At 39.3% G+C, this 15873-nt stretch overlaps 2 protein-coding genes across 3 annotated transcripts; both read right to left on the minus strand.

Moving 5' to 3' along the window:
* Nucleotides 1-831: 831 nt before the first annotated feature.
* Nucleotides 832-8720, minus strand: LOC133903904 (WAT1-related protein At5g64700-like). Its single transcript, XM_062345389.1, has 7 exons — nucleotides 8289-8720; nucleotides 8156-8218; nucleotides 7158-7274; nucleotides 5821-6061; nucleotides 5562-5720; nucleotides 1367-1512; nucleotides 832-1230 (listed from the first exon to the last, which is right to left on the minus strand). Exons 1-7 carry the CDS (start codon nucleotides 8459-8461, stop codon nucleotides 1068-1070), a joined length of 1062 nt encoding a protein of 353 aa, XP_062201373.1. The 5' UTR covers nucleotides 8462-8720; the 3' UTR covers nucleotides 832-1067.
* Nucleotides 8721-10806: 2086 nt separating this feature from the next.
* On the minus strand, nucleotides 10807-13309 carry LOC133903912 (pentatricopeptide repeat-containing protein At4g38150-like). 2 transcript variants are annotated; one of them, XM_062345400.1, is made up of 2 exons: nucleotides 12180-13309; nucleotides 10807-11067 (listed from the first exon to the last, which is right to left on the minus strand). In XM_062345400.1, the coding sequence occupies exon 1, from the start codon at nucleotides 13159-13161 to the stop codon at nucleotides 12196-12198; it is 966 nt and encodes a 321-aa protein (XP_062201384.1). In that variant the 5' UTR covers nucleotides 13162-13309; the 3' UTR covers nucleotides 10807-11067; nucleotides 12180-12195. The 2 variants fall into 2 exon arrangements, with proteins under 2 accessions (XP_062201384.1, XP_062201392.1); XM_062345408.1 differs by lacking the exon at nucleotides 10807-11067 and adding an exon at nucleotides 11108-11333.
* Between the last annotated feature and the right edge of the window lie 2564 nt (nucleotides 13310-15873).

Here is a 15873-nt window from a genome sequence, read left to right on the forward strand (position 1 = left end):
GTCATTAGAGAGCACCAAAGCGAGACAAGCTAACAAAAGCCAAGAAAGAAGTCGTTGAGTAGATTTAGATCCATCTAAGCTAGTCACACCTACTTTAACAAGCTCAAATCAATACAAAATAAACAAGACGTATGGTTATTATCCTTAGAAAGACTCAAACATGTCTAAAACCTTTATGTTTCCCTTGTGATTTGTCTACTCGAAGCATCCCTAATTTTTCAATAAATTTATTAGATCGGCGGTTTACCAATCGACAACTCATATCATCTTATGCGGAGCACACTTTTCTCTTAAGTACATAGCTCTGACCCTTAACATTCAATTCAAAACTACGCCCACTGTAAATAAGAGATCCATTTACAAGCCCAGGCAATACTTAACATATTTATTTCTCTCTCGATATGGACCTTATATTGAAGATCTCATTAGGGTATTGAAGATCTCATTGGGTGGAACAAGATGATCCAAGGGAATGATGAATCTGATTCAATTCAAAAGACATCTTTGAATCGTCTTTTTTTAGACATCAGGATATTTAAATTCCAGGTTGGGGAGGAGTGTGTGGAAATGGGCAATGGATTGCTAATTATCAGTTGAGCAATGCATAGGGCTCCCAACGTGGCCGAGCGAGTCGCATGGTACAAATGGATCATGAACTCTATTTTCGGGCCGTGCGGCAAAAATATGACCAAATGTTACGATTAAATGCAGAATTTCGCTAAGCATCATGTACCGATTTAATTCAAATTTATAGTTTCAGCACACATGTTTTCTGCCGTGTGCTTGCTTGCTAGCCAATCCGTAACATTGCTCAACCAAGGTACACTGAAGGAACTGTCAGAATTATACACCATTTAGGCTACCTAGCAGTAGTCTACAATAGCAACCTGGCAATATCTACAAATTCTTAAATGTTTACTGCAGAGCAAACCTGAAACAACAAACGTATTATACGCCAACATTTTTTTGTGTACATAGTTCCAGTTCTATTTTCTTGGAAATGTTGGGCACACAAAGTTTCTGTTTGTCACATCGGCCTTCCTTTTAACATCCGGTACTGGCTTGATCTAATCTTGTGTTGTGGGAACTGGAACTGCCGTCTCTTGTTCCTCCAGATCCGAGCAAGCGGCCGTTTCTCCATCTTCTTGTACGCTCATAGCTACTTGTTCTATTCTCTTCCCCCAAAGTACATTATACAGACCTCCAACCATTAGCACTCCACTCATTACACTGTGCATCAGAAAAGCAGATTTCAAGATTGCATCGTGCAACAGAAAAGCAAATTTCAAGAAAAAAAATGGTTTTTGCTATTCTGTGTAAAAAGGTAAAACTTATTGAGGCCGCGAAGTGACCACAAGAAACGCACCTTCCCAGGGTGACTGCTTCTCCCATGAGAAATGTCAGCGTGATTGTAAACATCAGAGTCAATGGTACTGTCATGTTCAGGAATACAGGCCCCCTCTTGGCAATTAACCAAATTTGGATGTAACATGAAATCGCGAAAGTTATACCCTGCAGTGTTCAATTGTTAGATATATACTGTTTTCTGTGTAATATCCCTGTAGTATAAGGTGTTCCGTGCATATTGCCACTTGTATATGTATATATACTAATCTATGGTATCTAAGGAATACAAGTTGATATTTGTAATATGGTATACAAAACCAAAATTAGAGTTAGGATTCCTCTTCTCTAAGTTTTTTTTGCGTGTTGCAACTTCCACACATGCTACTCCCTTTTTTGGTACTTAGAGACTACCTTCTGCCAGTCAGGTACTTCACATTGAATTTTTGACTTAGGAGCATCTTTTCATATGACTTCTGATTCTTCTAGTCTATCTTCATTTGTTTGTTTCTCCTCTTCATGTCGTTACTGTTTATGGTATTTCTCTTTCTATTGCTGATTGGAGCACCTTTTGCACTTCTTCCTTTAGTGTTCCTTCTATTGCTCATGTCCGTTGGTCAGCTTATTGATCATGATTATCGCATTATTCTAGATTATGACTCTTGTTGTGTTCAGGATCATCACACGGGTGCTTTGATTGGTACCGACCCCAATGCCATGATTCGCTGCGACTATGGGAGCTTGACTAGCTTCATCGTGCTTCTACTGTCGCCGACAGTCTTTCTACTTCCTCGACTACTGGCTCCTTCAGGCAGTGACATTACCGTCTTAATCATGTTCGTGGGTCGCGTCTATCTTCGTTAGTTCATCATAGCCATCTAGGGTCTACCTCAAAAGATGTGTCTTTAGATTATCAGGGTCGTAAGCTTGGTAGACAAGTTTAGCTTCCTTCTCCTCAACTAGTGTCTTAGCATCCTTTTAATCTTGTTCACTCTGATATTTTGGGTCCGACTCTCTTCATTTAGAATGGGGATCATAGCTATTATATTATCTTTATAGATGATTCCTCTCGCCATACTTAGATTTCTTTCATGTCTTCTCATAGCGAAGTGTTATCTATACATAAGCGCTTTACCACTATGATTCGTACTTAATTTAACACTCTCATTCATGTTTTTCGAGCTGATTCTACTGGCGAATTTCTTTCTGGGCACTTTCGTACTTTTCTTGCTAAACAGGATACGTTGTCTCGGTTCTCTTGTCCTGATGCTCATGCTCAGAATGATATTGCTTAGTGCAAGCATCATCGTCTCTTTGAGACAACTCATACGCTTATGATTGCCTCTATTGTGCCACCTCATTTTTCGGCTGAGGCAGCCTCTACTGCCACCTACTTGGTCAACATCCAACCTTCTTCTGCTCTCAAGGGTCTTTTAAGCGTCTATATAGACGTCTTTCTGACTACTCTTGTATTCGTCTTTTTTGATGTGTTTGTTACGTTCTTCTCACCCATCATAAACGTATCAAACTGACTGCTCAATCTGTTGAGTGTCTCTCTTTTTTTTTTTTGCTGTAGTGCTTAGCATAATGGTTATTAGTGTTAGGACCCTGTTACTCGCTGGATGTGTCTTTCTCGGGATATTACTTTTGATGAGTCTCGTCCCTTCTATCCTCGCACCTCTCATTCCACTTCTTTAGCTTTCTTAGTCAAGCCACTGTGTTTTCTTATTTTTCCTGCCACACCCATCACTATTTCTTCTTTTCCTCAAGCACCGTTGGCGCCCTCTCCTATTACGCATTCTTCGACGCCTCCCACAACTTTGGTCTCCAACTCACCAGATCCTCCTCTTTCTACATTATTGAGCCTTTTTCTTTCCTATACACTCATCGTTCCCATGTTATCTCACATTCTGCTATGCCACTTTCTGATCAGTTGTGTCCTTCCGGCGATTCACTTCCTTCATCTTCTCCTCGTTATTCCCTTCGTGGTCGCCATTCAATTCGACCCCTGATCATTTTAGCTTTGCTAGTGTTGTTCCTATCAAGTCATCTTCTTATCATGGTGTTATTGTTCATCAGGAATGGTAGCATGCGATGGTAGAGAAACTTGCTGCTCTTGAGCACACCAACACGTGGGATCTTATCCCTCTTCCCCCACGTGTTCGTCTTATCACGTGCAAGTAGGTCTATAAGGTTAAGATTCGCTCTGATTGCTCTCTTTGGTGCTACAAGGCTCGTCTTGTCGCCCATTGTTTCCAGCAGAAGCATAGTCGTTACTACGTGAGACTTTTGTACCGTTGGCCCACATGACCATAGTTCGCGCTCTTCTTGTTGTTGCCTTTGTATGTCAGTGTCTCTCGCTCAGCTTGATGTCAAGAATGTTTTTCTTAGTGGTAAGCTTCGTGAGGTCTACATACACCCACCGCTAGGGTATTCTATTCCTGAGGGTCTGGATTGTCGAATCTGTCACTCTCTATAGCCTTAAGCAAGCCTCTCGAGCCTGATTTGAGCTTTTTTCTTCTGTGATCATTGCTGCTAGTTTTTCTACTAGTGCTCATGATCTTGCACTCTTTGTTGACACTTCATCTCGTGGTCGAACTATTATTCCCTTATATGTTGATGACATGATAATTACAGGAGATGCTTTTGTCAAGACTTGTCTCAATGAGCAGTTTCTTATGTCCGGTATGGATCCTCTTTGTTACTTTCTTGAGATTGAGATTTTTTTCTATATTTGAGGGTTTTCTGTTCAAAAAGAAGTATATTTAGAATCTTCTTGATCGTACTTCTCTCACTGATAAGCGCACTGTTGAGACTCCCGTAGAGCTTAACCTTCATCTTCAATTCAATGATGATGAGCCTCTTGCGGATTCCACCCGCTGTTGTCATCTTGTTGGGAGTCTTGTTACCTTAGTTTCACTCGTCCTGACATTTCTCATGCAGTGCACATTCTCAGTTAGTTATTTTCTGCTCCCATTCTGCTCTATTATAGTCATCTTCTGCGTGTTTTGCGCTATCTTCGTGGAATTATCCCTCGTCATCTCTTTTAGCTCTTTACAGCTTTGTACTTATTCTGATGCTACTTGAGCTACTGATCTTTCTGACCGTCGATCTCTTTTTGCCTACTATGCTTTTCTTATAGTTTTTTCATTGCTTGGAAGACTAAAAAGCAAACTGTGGTTTCTCGTTCTAGTGCAAAGGCTGAGTTGTGAGCCTACGTTAACATAAGAGCTCAGTTGGTTATGGTGGTTACTTGAGGATTTTGGTGTTTCGTCTCCTGCATCTACTCCTCTTTACTCCAGCAGTACATGTGCTATCAGTAATGCTTGAGATCCGGTGAAGTATGAGCTCACCAAGTATATTGGTGTTGCTACTTCTTATACATAGACACAAATACATGATGAGGTTATTACTCTTCAGTATGTTCCATCAGAGCTTCAGTTGGGTGATTTCTGCACAAAGGCACAAAATACTGCACTACACAGGTTCTACCTCTCTAAACTCAGTGTGGTTAACCCCCCCCCCCCCATGAGTTTGAGAGAGGTGTTAGATATATATATTGCCTTTTGTGTAATATCCCCATATTATAAAAGGTTCTTTGCATATTACCACATGTACATGTATACATACTGGCCTATGGCCTCTAGGAAATACAGGTTAATATTCCTATCATCAATAACTTTGTAGAAGTTAACTTTTTTCCTGATGGGGTGGAAGCAATTAAGAGACTTAACAAAAACCCAACAATTTTTCTGGTAGGGTGGAAAATTAAGAAAATTGAAGAATTGGAATATATCAAAAAAATCATCATCGGATAGCAACGCGTTTAAATTAGCAAACCACTTGCGGACGTGCCCAAACCATGACCTAGGATATCGCTCTTCTACTATTATTACTATTACTTATACTATATTAGATTTTTATATATTATGTCTTTTTTTCTCTTATTTTCATCTAGCCTAACTCAACTTGCCTGATACAAAAGGCCTTGATGTTTGTGTTGTCAATTACTGTACATTTTGCTAAAGTACTAACCGGAACGGATACTGATGGCAAAAGCACAGGATTGCATTGGCACATCTTACACAATTTTTCACTTTTCTGTAGTCTATACATATCAGATGATTAAATGTTTAAAAACAATAAGCTCGAAATTTGTTCCTGTTTCAAGGTAACAGAATATTGGTAAAAAATAGTTTGAGGAATCTTATACTTACACAGTAGACGATGGCAACAAGACCTATATCCAAACCCAGCTTCCATCTTGAAAAATCTCTTTCAATCACTAGAGCCATGAAAAATGATTGAGCAGTTGCAAAGACTATCTGTAAAGTTATGTTGAAGAGCTTGGATGGATATTCCCCCGACAAATAGCCCTAGGAAGAACCATATAGGCTAAATTTATGGCAAATAAATTTGCACATGCGCACCAGCACACGTGGTTGAATAAGTGCTTGCTGAAAGAGCAAGATGTACCTGAAGTACTGCCCAAATCGCCCACATTACAGCTGCAAGAGACTGCAAGAAAGTCCCCAATATCCATTTTCTTGAGGAATTAGTAGCGACATGACTTGTGTGATGATAAAGAAGGTGATGGATGAAAGATTTCAGCTCAGGTCCCTGATATAACGCAAGTACAATAACACCAACAGAACAAAGCGCTATACCAGAAACTTTAACAAGCCCATGGAACCTCCTTAAGTTCAAAGACTCCATCCTACAAAATGTAGAGCAACAAATTACTCACAGCTCCAAGGAGGTTAGGTTATAGAAGGTCCCATCATATAAAGGACAACCAAACTATGTAAATATACTAAACCTCGTACAGATCATGCATAGGGATTTGGTAAATTAAGAAAAAAAATAAAATACTACAATAGATACGTAAATATGGTATAGATTAGAAATGTGTGTGTGAGGGAGGGGGTAAAGATGGGAGTTTTGATTATATTTATTTTTACCGATTCAGGTTGTGTGCTATAGATGAAAATCCCTTATAATAATATAATAGAAAAAGAAAAAAATACTATGTAATAATTTTAAAGATAAATCAAATGGTAATATTTCATATGGTCAACCTAAGTACTCTTTTCATATATCAAATATCAAAGTTCAAAAAGTTTGAACACATGGATTTCATGGCAATCTGTATTTAATAGCAAAGGAAGTACAACTGGATTGTATATTACCTCCATTCCGTGAATTGCTGCGATTTTCAATTATATCTTTCCTGTTTTTTTTTAAAACAATGAATAGTTATCACATGTACTAATTCAACTACAAACATCCCGAAACTACAGTCTTAATTACGCTCGTCATGCTGTCACAACGCATGGACCTTATTATAGTAAATTAGAAATTGATACCGTCACAATTTTATAAGCTATTGTTTCTTAGAACATATTCGAGTCATTTACTCATTTATGTATCAATACTAAAAATCTGAATTTTACTAAAGTAGGCTATACCACATTTGATTAAGTATACTCCCTCGTATCATAAATAAGTGTCATTTTGGGTTGGGTGAAGTCAATATTTTCAAACTTTAGTTACAAAATACTCTTTACGTATTAAGTTTCGATATTTGAAAATGATACATGTAGATTTATCTTGAAAAGTACTTTAATAATAGTATAATTTGCTATATTTTATAAACATATTACACCAAAAAATAGTCAAAGATGTATTTAATGTCCAAAACAACAATTATTTGTGACTGGAGGGTGTAGTTAGCAGCCTAAACAAGCTAAGGAAGAAAGAATTTGCTGTCCACAACTTTCTAAGATCAGCAGTTATTATGAAAAAGCACTTACCCGAACAGAACAGCTAAAAAGAAAGTTAAAACCGGCAGAAGATTTGCTACTGAAGAAGCAGATGTTGCTGAAGCGTAATCGAGGCCAACACATGATATGTTCATAGCAGCAGACATCCTGAGCAAATAGCCAAATAAAGCAAAAGAAGATTATTAGTGTAAAATTACACAATGGCAGCTTATTAAACTATTAGATTTTTGTGAAGAAAATTAATCAGCTAAGCTTACTATAAAGAGCATCTTTCCGTGGAAACTTCTACATAAACCATACATCCAGCATAAAGCACGGATTTTCTAACTGCATGAAGAGAATCAATGGAACAGAAAAACAGCATTGTGCTTAAGTGCAGAAGTACCCATGTATGCCCACAAACACACACACACACACACACAAAAAAGCAAACATGAAATGTTTCTCAAGCATACTTCAGAGAAATGCAAAGAGAGAGAGAGAGAGAGAGAGAGAGAGAGAGAGAGCCAGATATACAGCAAAAGAAAAGGATTCACATTTATCAGGTATTCATTGTGCACTATAACTAGTTTACATATTTAAATAATGTATCTTTCCTATACAGATGAAACGCTGTCAGTCTATCACAATTACTTATATTATTGGAAAATGTTGAATAAATCTGACAAATGAATCGGTTACGAGGTAAAGGCTAGATCATCGTTAAGGAAGGTGATGATGTGTTAAACTTCACTCAGTTTGTGAAACACAAAATCAGAAGAAAAAAAATGAGGGAAAATTGATGGGAAAATATGCAAAACAAAGCAACTACAATTGTTGCGAAGGCACACATGCACACAAATAAGAGCACTAAACACAGACTATTTGCATAAGAAACAAAAGAGTCAGTATTTCTCACTGCCCAGTACGATATGCATGTCGTGGAAGCTAATTAAGCGTCAAAAAGGAAATAAGAATGCTCCATCTGCACAGCCAAACAATAGAAAGAAACTTAAGAAATGTAGAAAAAAGATTGTCCTTTGACCTACCCATATAATGCGTGCACAAAGAGTTTCAGAGCGACTTTGAGTGACAACGGTGGGGCAGTATTCCTGCAAAAATATACCTCAATGTATGCTTCCATGATGACATCCAAGCAAATAAGCAACAGAATTTACAAACCTTTCAAATGCAAAGGCAATGGGCAGTAAGAGCACAGAAGCTATCAGATGCCTGTAGAAAACAAAAACAGATGTACTTGTTCCTTGGCTAAAAGCAACTTTGGTCAGTATATTCACTACTCCATAGATAAGTCTTAGAAGAAACGCAGCAACATAAGGTGCTATGTTGCCCATTATTGTCGTTTGTTACAACTTCAAGGATGATAACTTATATACAGCTGCTTGGGCACCAAGTCATTTCACATTAAACATTTGGTTAGTAAAGAATGACCTTGTAGACATCCACTTAAATGTACCACTTGCTTTAATCATGGTTAAAAGAAGATAACTGAAGCCTTTTTCAGTCTAACTAGTTGGTTATGCGTAGGTTTTGCAACGAGCTGTAGTCACCGCTTGAATTATACACCTAGTTTTGCAGCAAACAATGTCTCCACCCAAGGTGCCTGAACATAAGTAGAAAAATGAGACATATACCCTTGAAAAGCTTGGGGCATTAACTTAACAGCATCTTTGCTGAAAATGCCCTGGAGAAAATACAAGTCATGTACACGAGCAGTTTGATTCATTTCAGGGGTTCCATGTCTAACAGAAGAAAAGGGTGCTTTAATGGTAGAATCTAATTCAATTAAAATCATTAAGTCCCTTTGGAACATAAGAATTTTGGAGGAATGTTGTAGGGTTTAAATCTTATAGGGATTTTTCTTATATGACCCTTTGGAACAAGGGATTAAACATCTCAGAATCATGTGAACTTCCCTACAGAATGCATCAATCCATTGGAATTTCAAAGGAAATCAAATATGAGGTCCAACCTTATTGCTAAAAACATTGTATTATACATTTGAGCATATTTATTTATTTCAGGACCTGGTAACAGTTGATCCTATAACTAGGGTCAATGACCACCAGCTGTTTAGTTTGAAACTAAAACATATATATTTTTCTCGGGAAAATGGTTTCAATAGTTCTGATTTTCAACACTAAGGTTAACAATACTCAATAGATAACCATGTTACTTGATACAATAACAGCAACAAAGCCTTTTAGTCCCAAGAAAGTTAGGGTAGGCTAGAGATGAAACCCAATAAGAGCCGCCGACAATCATATTACTTAATAAATGGTGAAAAAACCAAGAGGGAGGTAAATTGCATTTTTTACCATATTATTTAATAAACAGGAAAAAAAATGCAATTTACCTCCCTCTCACTGCAGACTAATTTCCACCCTCTACAATACCGTTTACTTTACATCCTTAACTACCAAAACCAGAGCACATAACACTCGAAGGTAGTTTTGCCATACTGGCTGTTGGTATCATTTGACATTGCCAGATTTGCAGCCTCTACAACAAAAAGGGGAAAACATTATACTACTTATGCCTGTGTACAAGCAAGAGAAGTAGAATAGAGAGAGAAGGATATGGGAGCAGCCATGTTTTCTAGTTACTTTTGCTATGCATTTTGCTGAATGGACAACCATCTAGGCAAATTTAAATTATGCAGCAGCTAACGTAGCAGCCACCATTTAAAGTAATATGTGCACCAGTCTTGTTAATTGAGGGATGTAAAATAAACAGTACTGTATTTGAGGGATAAATAGTTGAGGGGCCAATTGGATTTTTCCTAAAAAGATGGTTTGTCTCTTTCAAAAAGATCCTTTAGTAGCAACAATAAAATAAGTACAGCTTTGCGGAGGCCAGAGGAATCAGTGCGGTAAAATGTGGAAAAGGGAAAGGGCAACACTAACAGATAAGGAGTAAAGTGGTTCTAGGAGAATTGATGTCAGCAAAAATTTTGCCTTTTGGCATTTAAACATCACTAACTCCACAATTGCACTTTTGTTCTAATTAAAAAGTAAACTGGACAAACTCTTAAGCAATGTGGTTTAGTGATACAGCTGCGGGTACTTACAAATCAAGCAGTGGGTAGCAGCGGGTACATACAAATCAAGCGTCCACTCATTATGTAGTTCAGATGGAGTACTTCTCCTGACTCGTGTACAATCACATATGCATGGTAAATAGGCACTGTTACCCAAAGTCATCCTAGCGTAATCTCTCAGGGGGGCTAATAGGCTAACACCCTAACACTACGAAACGCTTCACTCATGATCAATTTTAGCTCCGCTACGTCTGCACCTAAATCCAAAGCCAATACTAATCACTTAACTGGATAGTGCCACAATTAATTCATCATCACCCACTTATAACAGACAATATCCCCGTAGTTCCAATAGGGATCTGGCAATATTAGGACTATGCGTGCAAACATATGCACTCAGGAATTAAACTATTATTAGGGATATTAAAAGTTATCAAGCAAGCAAATGAGTGTTTTCTGATGAACAAAAACTTTCTTGGTACATTTTTTATATATTACACTTCACCTTTTACTAATTGCTAATAGTTGGGAAAGGAAAATGCTTTAATTGAGCGATGAGAGAGAAGGTCCCACTTGTCAAAAGAAGAAGAAAGCTTATGCACCAGAAATAGAAAGGGAGGGAGGAAAGGAATTTGAGGCATTTAAAATCTAAAAACTTAAATGAGATATGATATATCTTCATAAAAGGCAGCCATTCACATAATGGCACCCATTAGGATTGATTAATTGAACAAAACATTCTGAAAACTCATACACCATTTGAAATGTCTAAAATGGAATTTCTAATTTCCAGCACTTGCATTGATTGATTTCTTCAAGGATCTTGTCATGGTTGGGTGCTGCTACTAGCGGCAGCATGTTAGGACTGGAATCGCACCCGAACCCAAGCCAGCTGCACGCCTGCAACCACATGAGAAGCATGTCGGGCCCAAGGATACTTCAAACTTAAGTTGTTAGCATATATACTTGTTAGATTGGTTTGCTAGTTATCTATGAAGTTATCATCTTGTTAGGGCCCATCCAGCCGCATATGTTTATCTTCAAGCAAGAAATGTCTCCTCTCCCTCCCTTCTCTCCCTGCACCACTGTGTGCAAGTCCCAAACCTCGCCGTAGCTCTGAGACAGCATGATCCAGGTCCCAGGCCCCCAGTCCACGCTCCTACACCCTGAGGTCACAAACGAGCATCCTTGGCTATAAAAGATCTTTTATGATATGTAGAATTTAGTGGTAGATTTTAACTGCAAGGAACAGGCACTTGTGCACACACCTTTATACAGTTAAAGGACCTCAGCTTGGGTTCGAACTGTGAGATTGGTAAGAAAGATACTTTTTTAGTTTTTATTGATGCCGCTTATTAGCATGAATAGCTAGATCATGTATTTGTGTAAATTAGCAATGTGCCTTAGCTTTTCTACCTATAAAATATCATATCCTTATCCTTTTTGGGATAAATTGTAAGTTTAAGTTTTGAACAAACATACTTTGAAAGAACGCAAAATGCACTGTAAGCCCATTGACTATCTTGATTTTGTGCGAACTAGCTAGAATTCAGAACCCTTCTAGCTCCTACTAGTTTTTCCAAGTTTCAAGTTTGTTCATCATGCATGAAAATTGCCAGTCATCACATCATGGCTCAAATATCAAGTGACTATCTTAAATTAGCAACAAGATAACACAGCAGTTGTATCTGAGCACCAACTATGAATTTATGGTTGGCTTGTTCATCATGCACTTAAATTGCCAATAGTCAAAATACAGCACAAATAGCAACTACTACTTTCAAAGTAGAAACAACATGAAAAAGCAATTGGCTTTCAGTAGGAAGTATGTCTTCAAGTGGGAAGTCGAGTAAATAGTGTTGAATCATGTAAACAAAAGGCATACAGATCTCCACGATAGCCGATTTCATTAAAATGACATGTTAGCCATTTTCCTTTAACCACAGAAGCAGGTTATCTCTTGAAAAATCATCACTGCGAAGCTAAACAAAATGATGAGAATGTCTACATACTACTTTCTGGCAGGGATCAAAAAGGTCGGCCTGATTTCTTCTTTCCAAAGATCACCTCCCACACCACTGGTGAGAATGGACCTTTCTTGTCCAAGTGCTCCCTGATAGACTTCTCGTCAATAGCAAAGTTCCTGTCCTGGAAGCTCCTCACAACCTTCTCAGCATCATCCACCCCCCTCGTCTTGCACACCGCGTCAACCAAGCCCACGAATGTCTCAGCATTCGGCGCAAGCCCGGCCTCAAACATCTCCACGCAGAACGCTACCGCATCATCCAGCCTGCCCCCCTTGCACAGCCCCTTTATCAACAGCCAGTAGCTGAATGCGTTAGGGATGACCCCATTCCCCTGCATCTTTCTAAAGATCCTCACGGCGTCGTCGAGCTTAGCCGCCTTGCAGAAGGCCTCGACGACGGCGGTGTAGATGACGACCTCCGGGATGGCCCCCTTCTCCCGCATCAGACCAAACAGCTTCATGGCGTCCTGCACCAGCCCGTTCTTGCACAACCCGTCGAGCATGGCCACGGCGTTGGGTATCAGCCCGGTCTCCTTCATCTTTCGGAAGATCTCGTCCACGTCCTCCGGCTGCGGCGGTGTCTCTTCCTCAGGCTGCTGCCGCTCGGTTCCTTTTCCCGCGGCGGGGCCATCGCCCATCCTAAGCTTCTCCAGCAGCGTCTCCCCGACGGCCTTCTGAGCGCTCTGTTCGGGTCGCTGCTGGTGCTGCTCACCCACGGCAGCGGTCGAGGCGGAGCTGTATGGGGATCCCACGCCGCGTATCGGCGGCGGGGGAAGGGGGTTGTTCTCGGGGTCGGCGCCGAAGTTGAGGGTGCGGAGGAAGGCCTCGTCCTCCTCCTCCTGACGCGCTTCGCGGATCACCCGGCGGCGGCGGTCACCGGTGGAGTAGGGACGCCGGAGCCCAGCGCTGCCGCCCAGGAGGAAGAGGCGGCGGAGGCCACCCGATCTCGCCGGAATCTGCAGGCTCATCTCTCCGTCTCTCTCTCGTGGCGGCGCAGGGGATAGACACGAGACCAGCACACGAATGGGGTTTATTCAGGATGCAGGTGGGTCGCTTTGGGTCGACCCAATGCATTAACCATGCTACCTATCAAGATGAGTTTGGGTAATGGTAATGGTAATGGTAATGGGTTAGCTCGACCCATGAGGCCATGACCTGAGCTGACCTAAATAACCCACTGGGTTGATCCAAAATTAAATCGTGCTAGCTCTTCGTGATACACAACAACACGCACCACTAAGTCTAACTTATTTAGTGATTGCTGCGTTCATCTCACGTTACATGTCAAACCAAAGTAGCTATATTTGAAACATGAACAGATCGGTCTGGATCTTCATTTAACACAGCAGAGACATGCATGTAGGATTAAAATGTTGAATCGAAATAAACATGTCAGGTCAAACAACAAGGCGGCTAAGTCATGCAATTTCAGTTTTAGCTACAAATGCACATGTCATAAACATTTGTATATGTACAGAAGTATGAGCAAGCCCAACACAAACACGTGATACAAATTATGTCGCATACCAACATGGCAGTTACAAGTTCCTTTGTCTGATGGGAAATCAAAACTATTCTGCAATGACCAAAACATGTGATAATTCACTTGAAATTATAATCTCAATGTACCAGTGGCCCCTCCAGGCCAAATTGTCCTCAAGTCTATGGACCACATAAAAGAGGGATACAAATATACAATGAAATATATTCATCTTAAACTGGGATAAAGACAATATGCTATGTCTAGCAAATGATATTTTAAATGATCTCTGATCTCTGAATGATAAAGACAGCATATTTACTAATCGCAATGAGTCATCACTTTCCTTCCGTCACTGCAGATTGTCTGCTTTTGTCCACTCTCTCCTTTCTCACTACCTGTTTTTCTTTTGATATCTATATGCAACCATGTCACTCGACAACTACTACCTGCCAGAACAAGTTACTATCATATACTTGAGGCCTAGAGCTAAACAAACTAGACTTTTTTCTTTATTGTTGTTGTTACTGTTCCTCTGAAGATATACCTAGTATTTGTTAAAGATATTTTGAATCTGCAGTGACAGAAGGCAAATGCTGAAGTGCTGTAACAGAAAGTTGTGAACGAATAATTTAGCATGAGTGGCGGCTGAGTTCAAGATAGCAAGACCAAATATGCAGTAGGCTGATACAAGGATAAATTCATCATGTGAGAATAATTCCTGAAAGATAGCAAGATCAAATATGTTACTAACCTGCGATGCTACTACTTGTAATATGATCTTCTCGGGAGAAGAAGCTGCAACATTAACAAACGATTTTTAGTATATTATTATGGCACAAAAAATAAACTAACAAATATTTAACTAGTATACAAACAGTATAATATGTATTTAGTAGTACTCTATCAGCTGCTCGCATCCAGTCCTGAAGGCAAATCAGCGCTTCAATCGTCTCTATGCTTAATCTACTCCAGAAATAGTTGATCACCCTATCACCCGTGCTAAATGTTGATTCAGATGCAACGGTTGATGCTGGTGTCGTTAGGACATCGCGTGCCATACAAGAAAGAATTGGTCATTTTATAGAGTTTGACTTCCACCATCCTAAAATATCAAAATCACCAGTTCGGGAATTGTGTTTTCTGCCAAATATGCATCGAGCTCGCTGGATGTCTGATTCCTCAGTAAAGCTCTTTGGTGTTGGTCCCAATCAGTAAATGAGTCATCATTTGGAATATTAACTTCAGCATTACTTGTTTCACATGCCAACTCAGTGTTTGAGTGATTCATTTGAGAAGAATACTTATTTAAAAGCTTCTGAAGTGTCATCCTTACTTCAGCCAAGTTTAGTTATGCATCAGTCCCATAAGTTTGATTGAAGCGAAACTCCACAAATGAATACTTGAATCTTGGATCAAGAATAACGGGAATAGACAAAGGTATGTATGAAATATCCCAATAGTGCTTAAATTTCGTCTGCATCTCCTTAGCCATATATGCAATAGCTTGATCCTCATTAGAAAATTCTTTATCCACATTTAACTTGATCTTCCAGAGTTCATAGAAAGCACGAATGGCTATGGGATACGAGGACCCAAATATTACAATAGTAACATCATAAAGAACCTTTAGGAAGCTGCAAACAACTCTAGATCTTTCCCATTCCTCCATTGAGGGTGCAGTCTCATAATTCTTGTCTTGCTTGTTGAATTCATCAAACACTGTCCTAAATGGAAAGGCAGACTCAAGCATCAGATAAGTTGAGTTCCATCTAGTAGATACATCAAGGCTGGGCTGCATTCCAAGAGGAATTCAAACTTGTATGATTATCTCCTCAAAAATTTCTTTGCGTGATTGTGAGCTTTTTATGTACTTGACACTCTCTCTTATATTGTTCATAATACCACTGAAATGTTTAAACCCATCTTGCACAACAAGATTTATAACATGTGTTGTACAACGGACATAGAAAAATCATCCTTCACATAGTAGCATTTTCTTCAACAATAAATTAGGTCTCAGTAATCTAACTATTGAGTTGTTAACTTTGGCATTATCTAATGTTATACTAAAAAGTTTGTCCTTAATATTCCAATCCTGAATGCATTTTAGTATAACATTAAACATGCATTGCGCTTTGCATGGTGATTCCATCATTAAGAACTTGATAACTCTTTTTTGAATCATCTACTCACTAGA

The sequence above is a fragment of the Phragmites australis genome, chromosome 2 (genome assembly GCF_958298935.1).
Source record: "Phragmites australis chromosome 2, lpPhrAust1.1, whole genome shotgun sequence".
NCBI classification, from domain to species: domain Eukaryota; kingdom Viridiplantae; phylum Streptophyta; class Magnoliopsida; order Poales; family Poaceae; genus Phragmites; species Phragmites australis.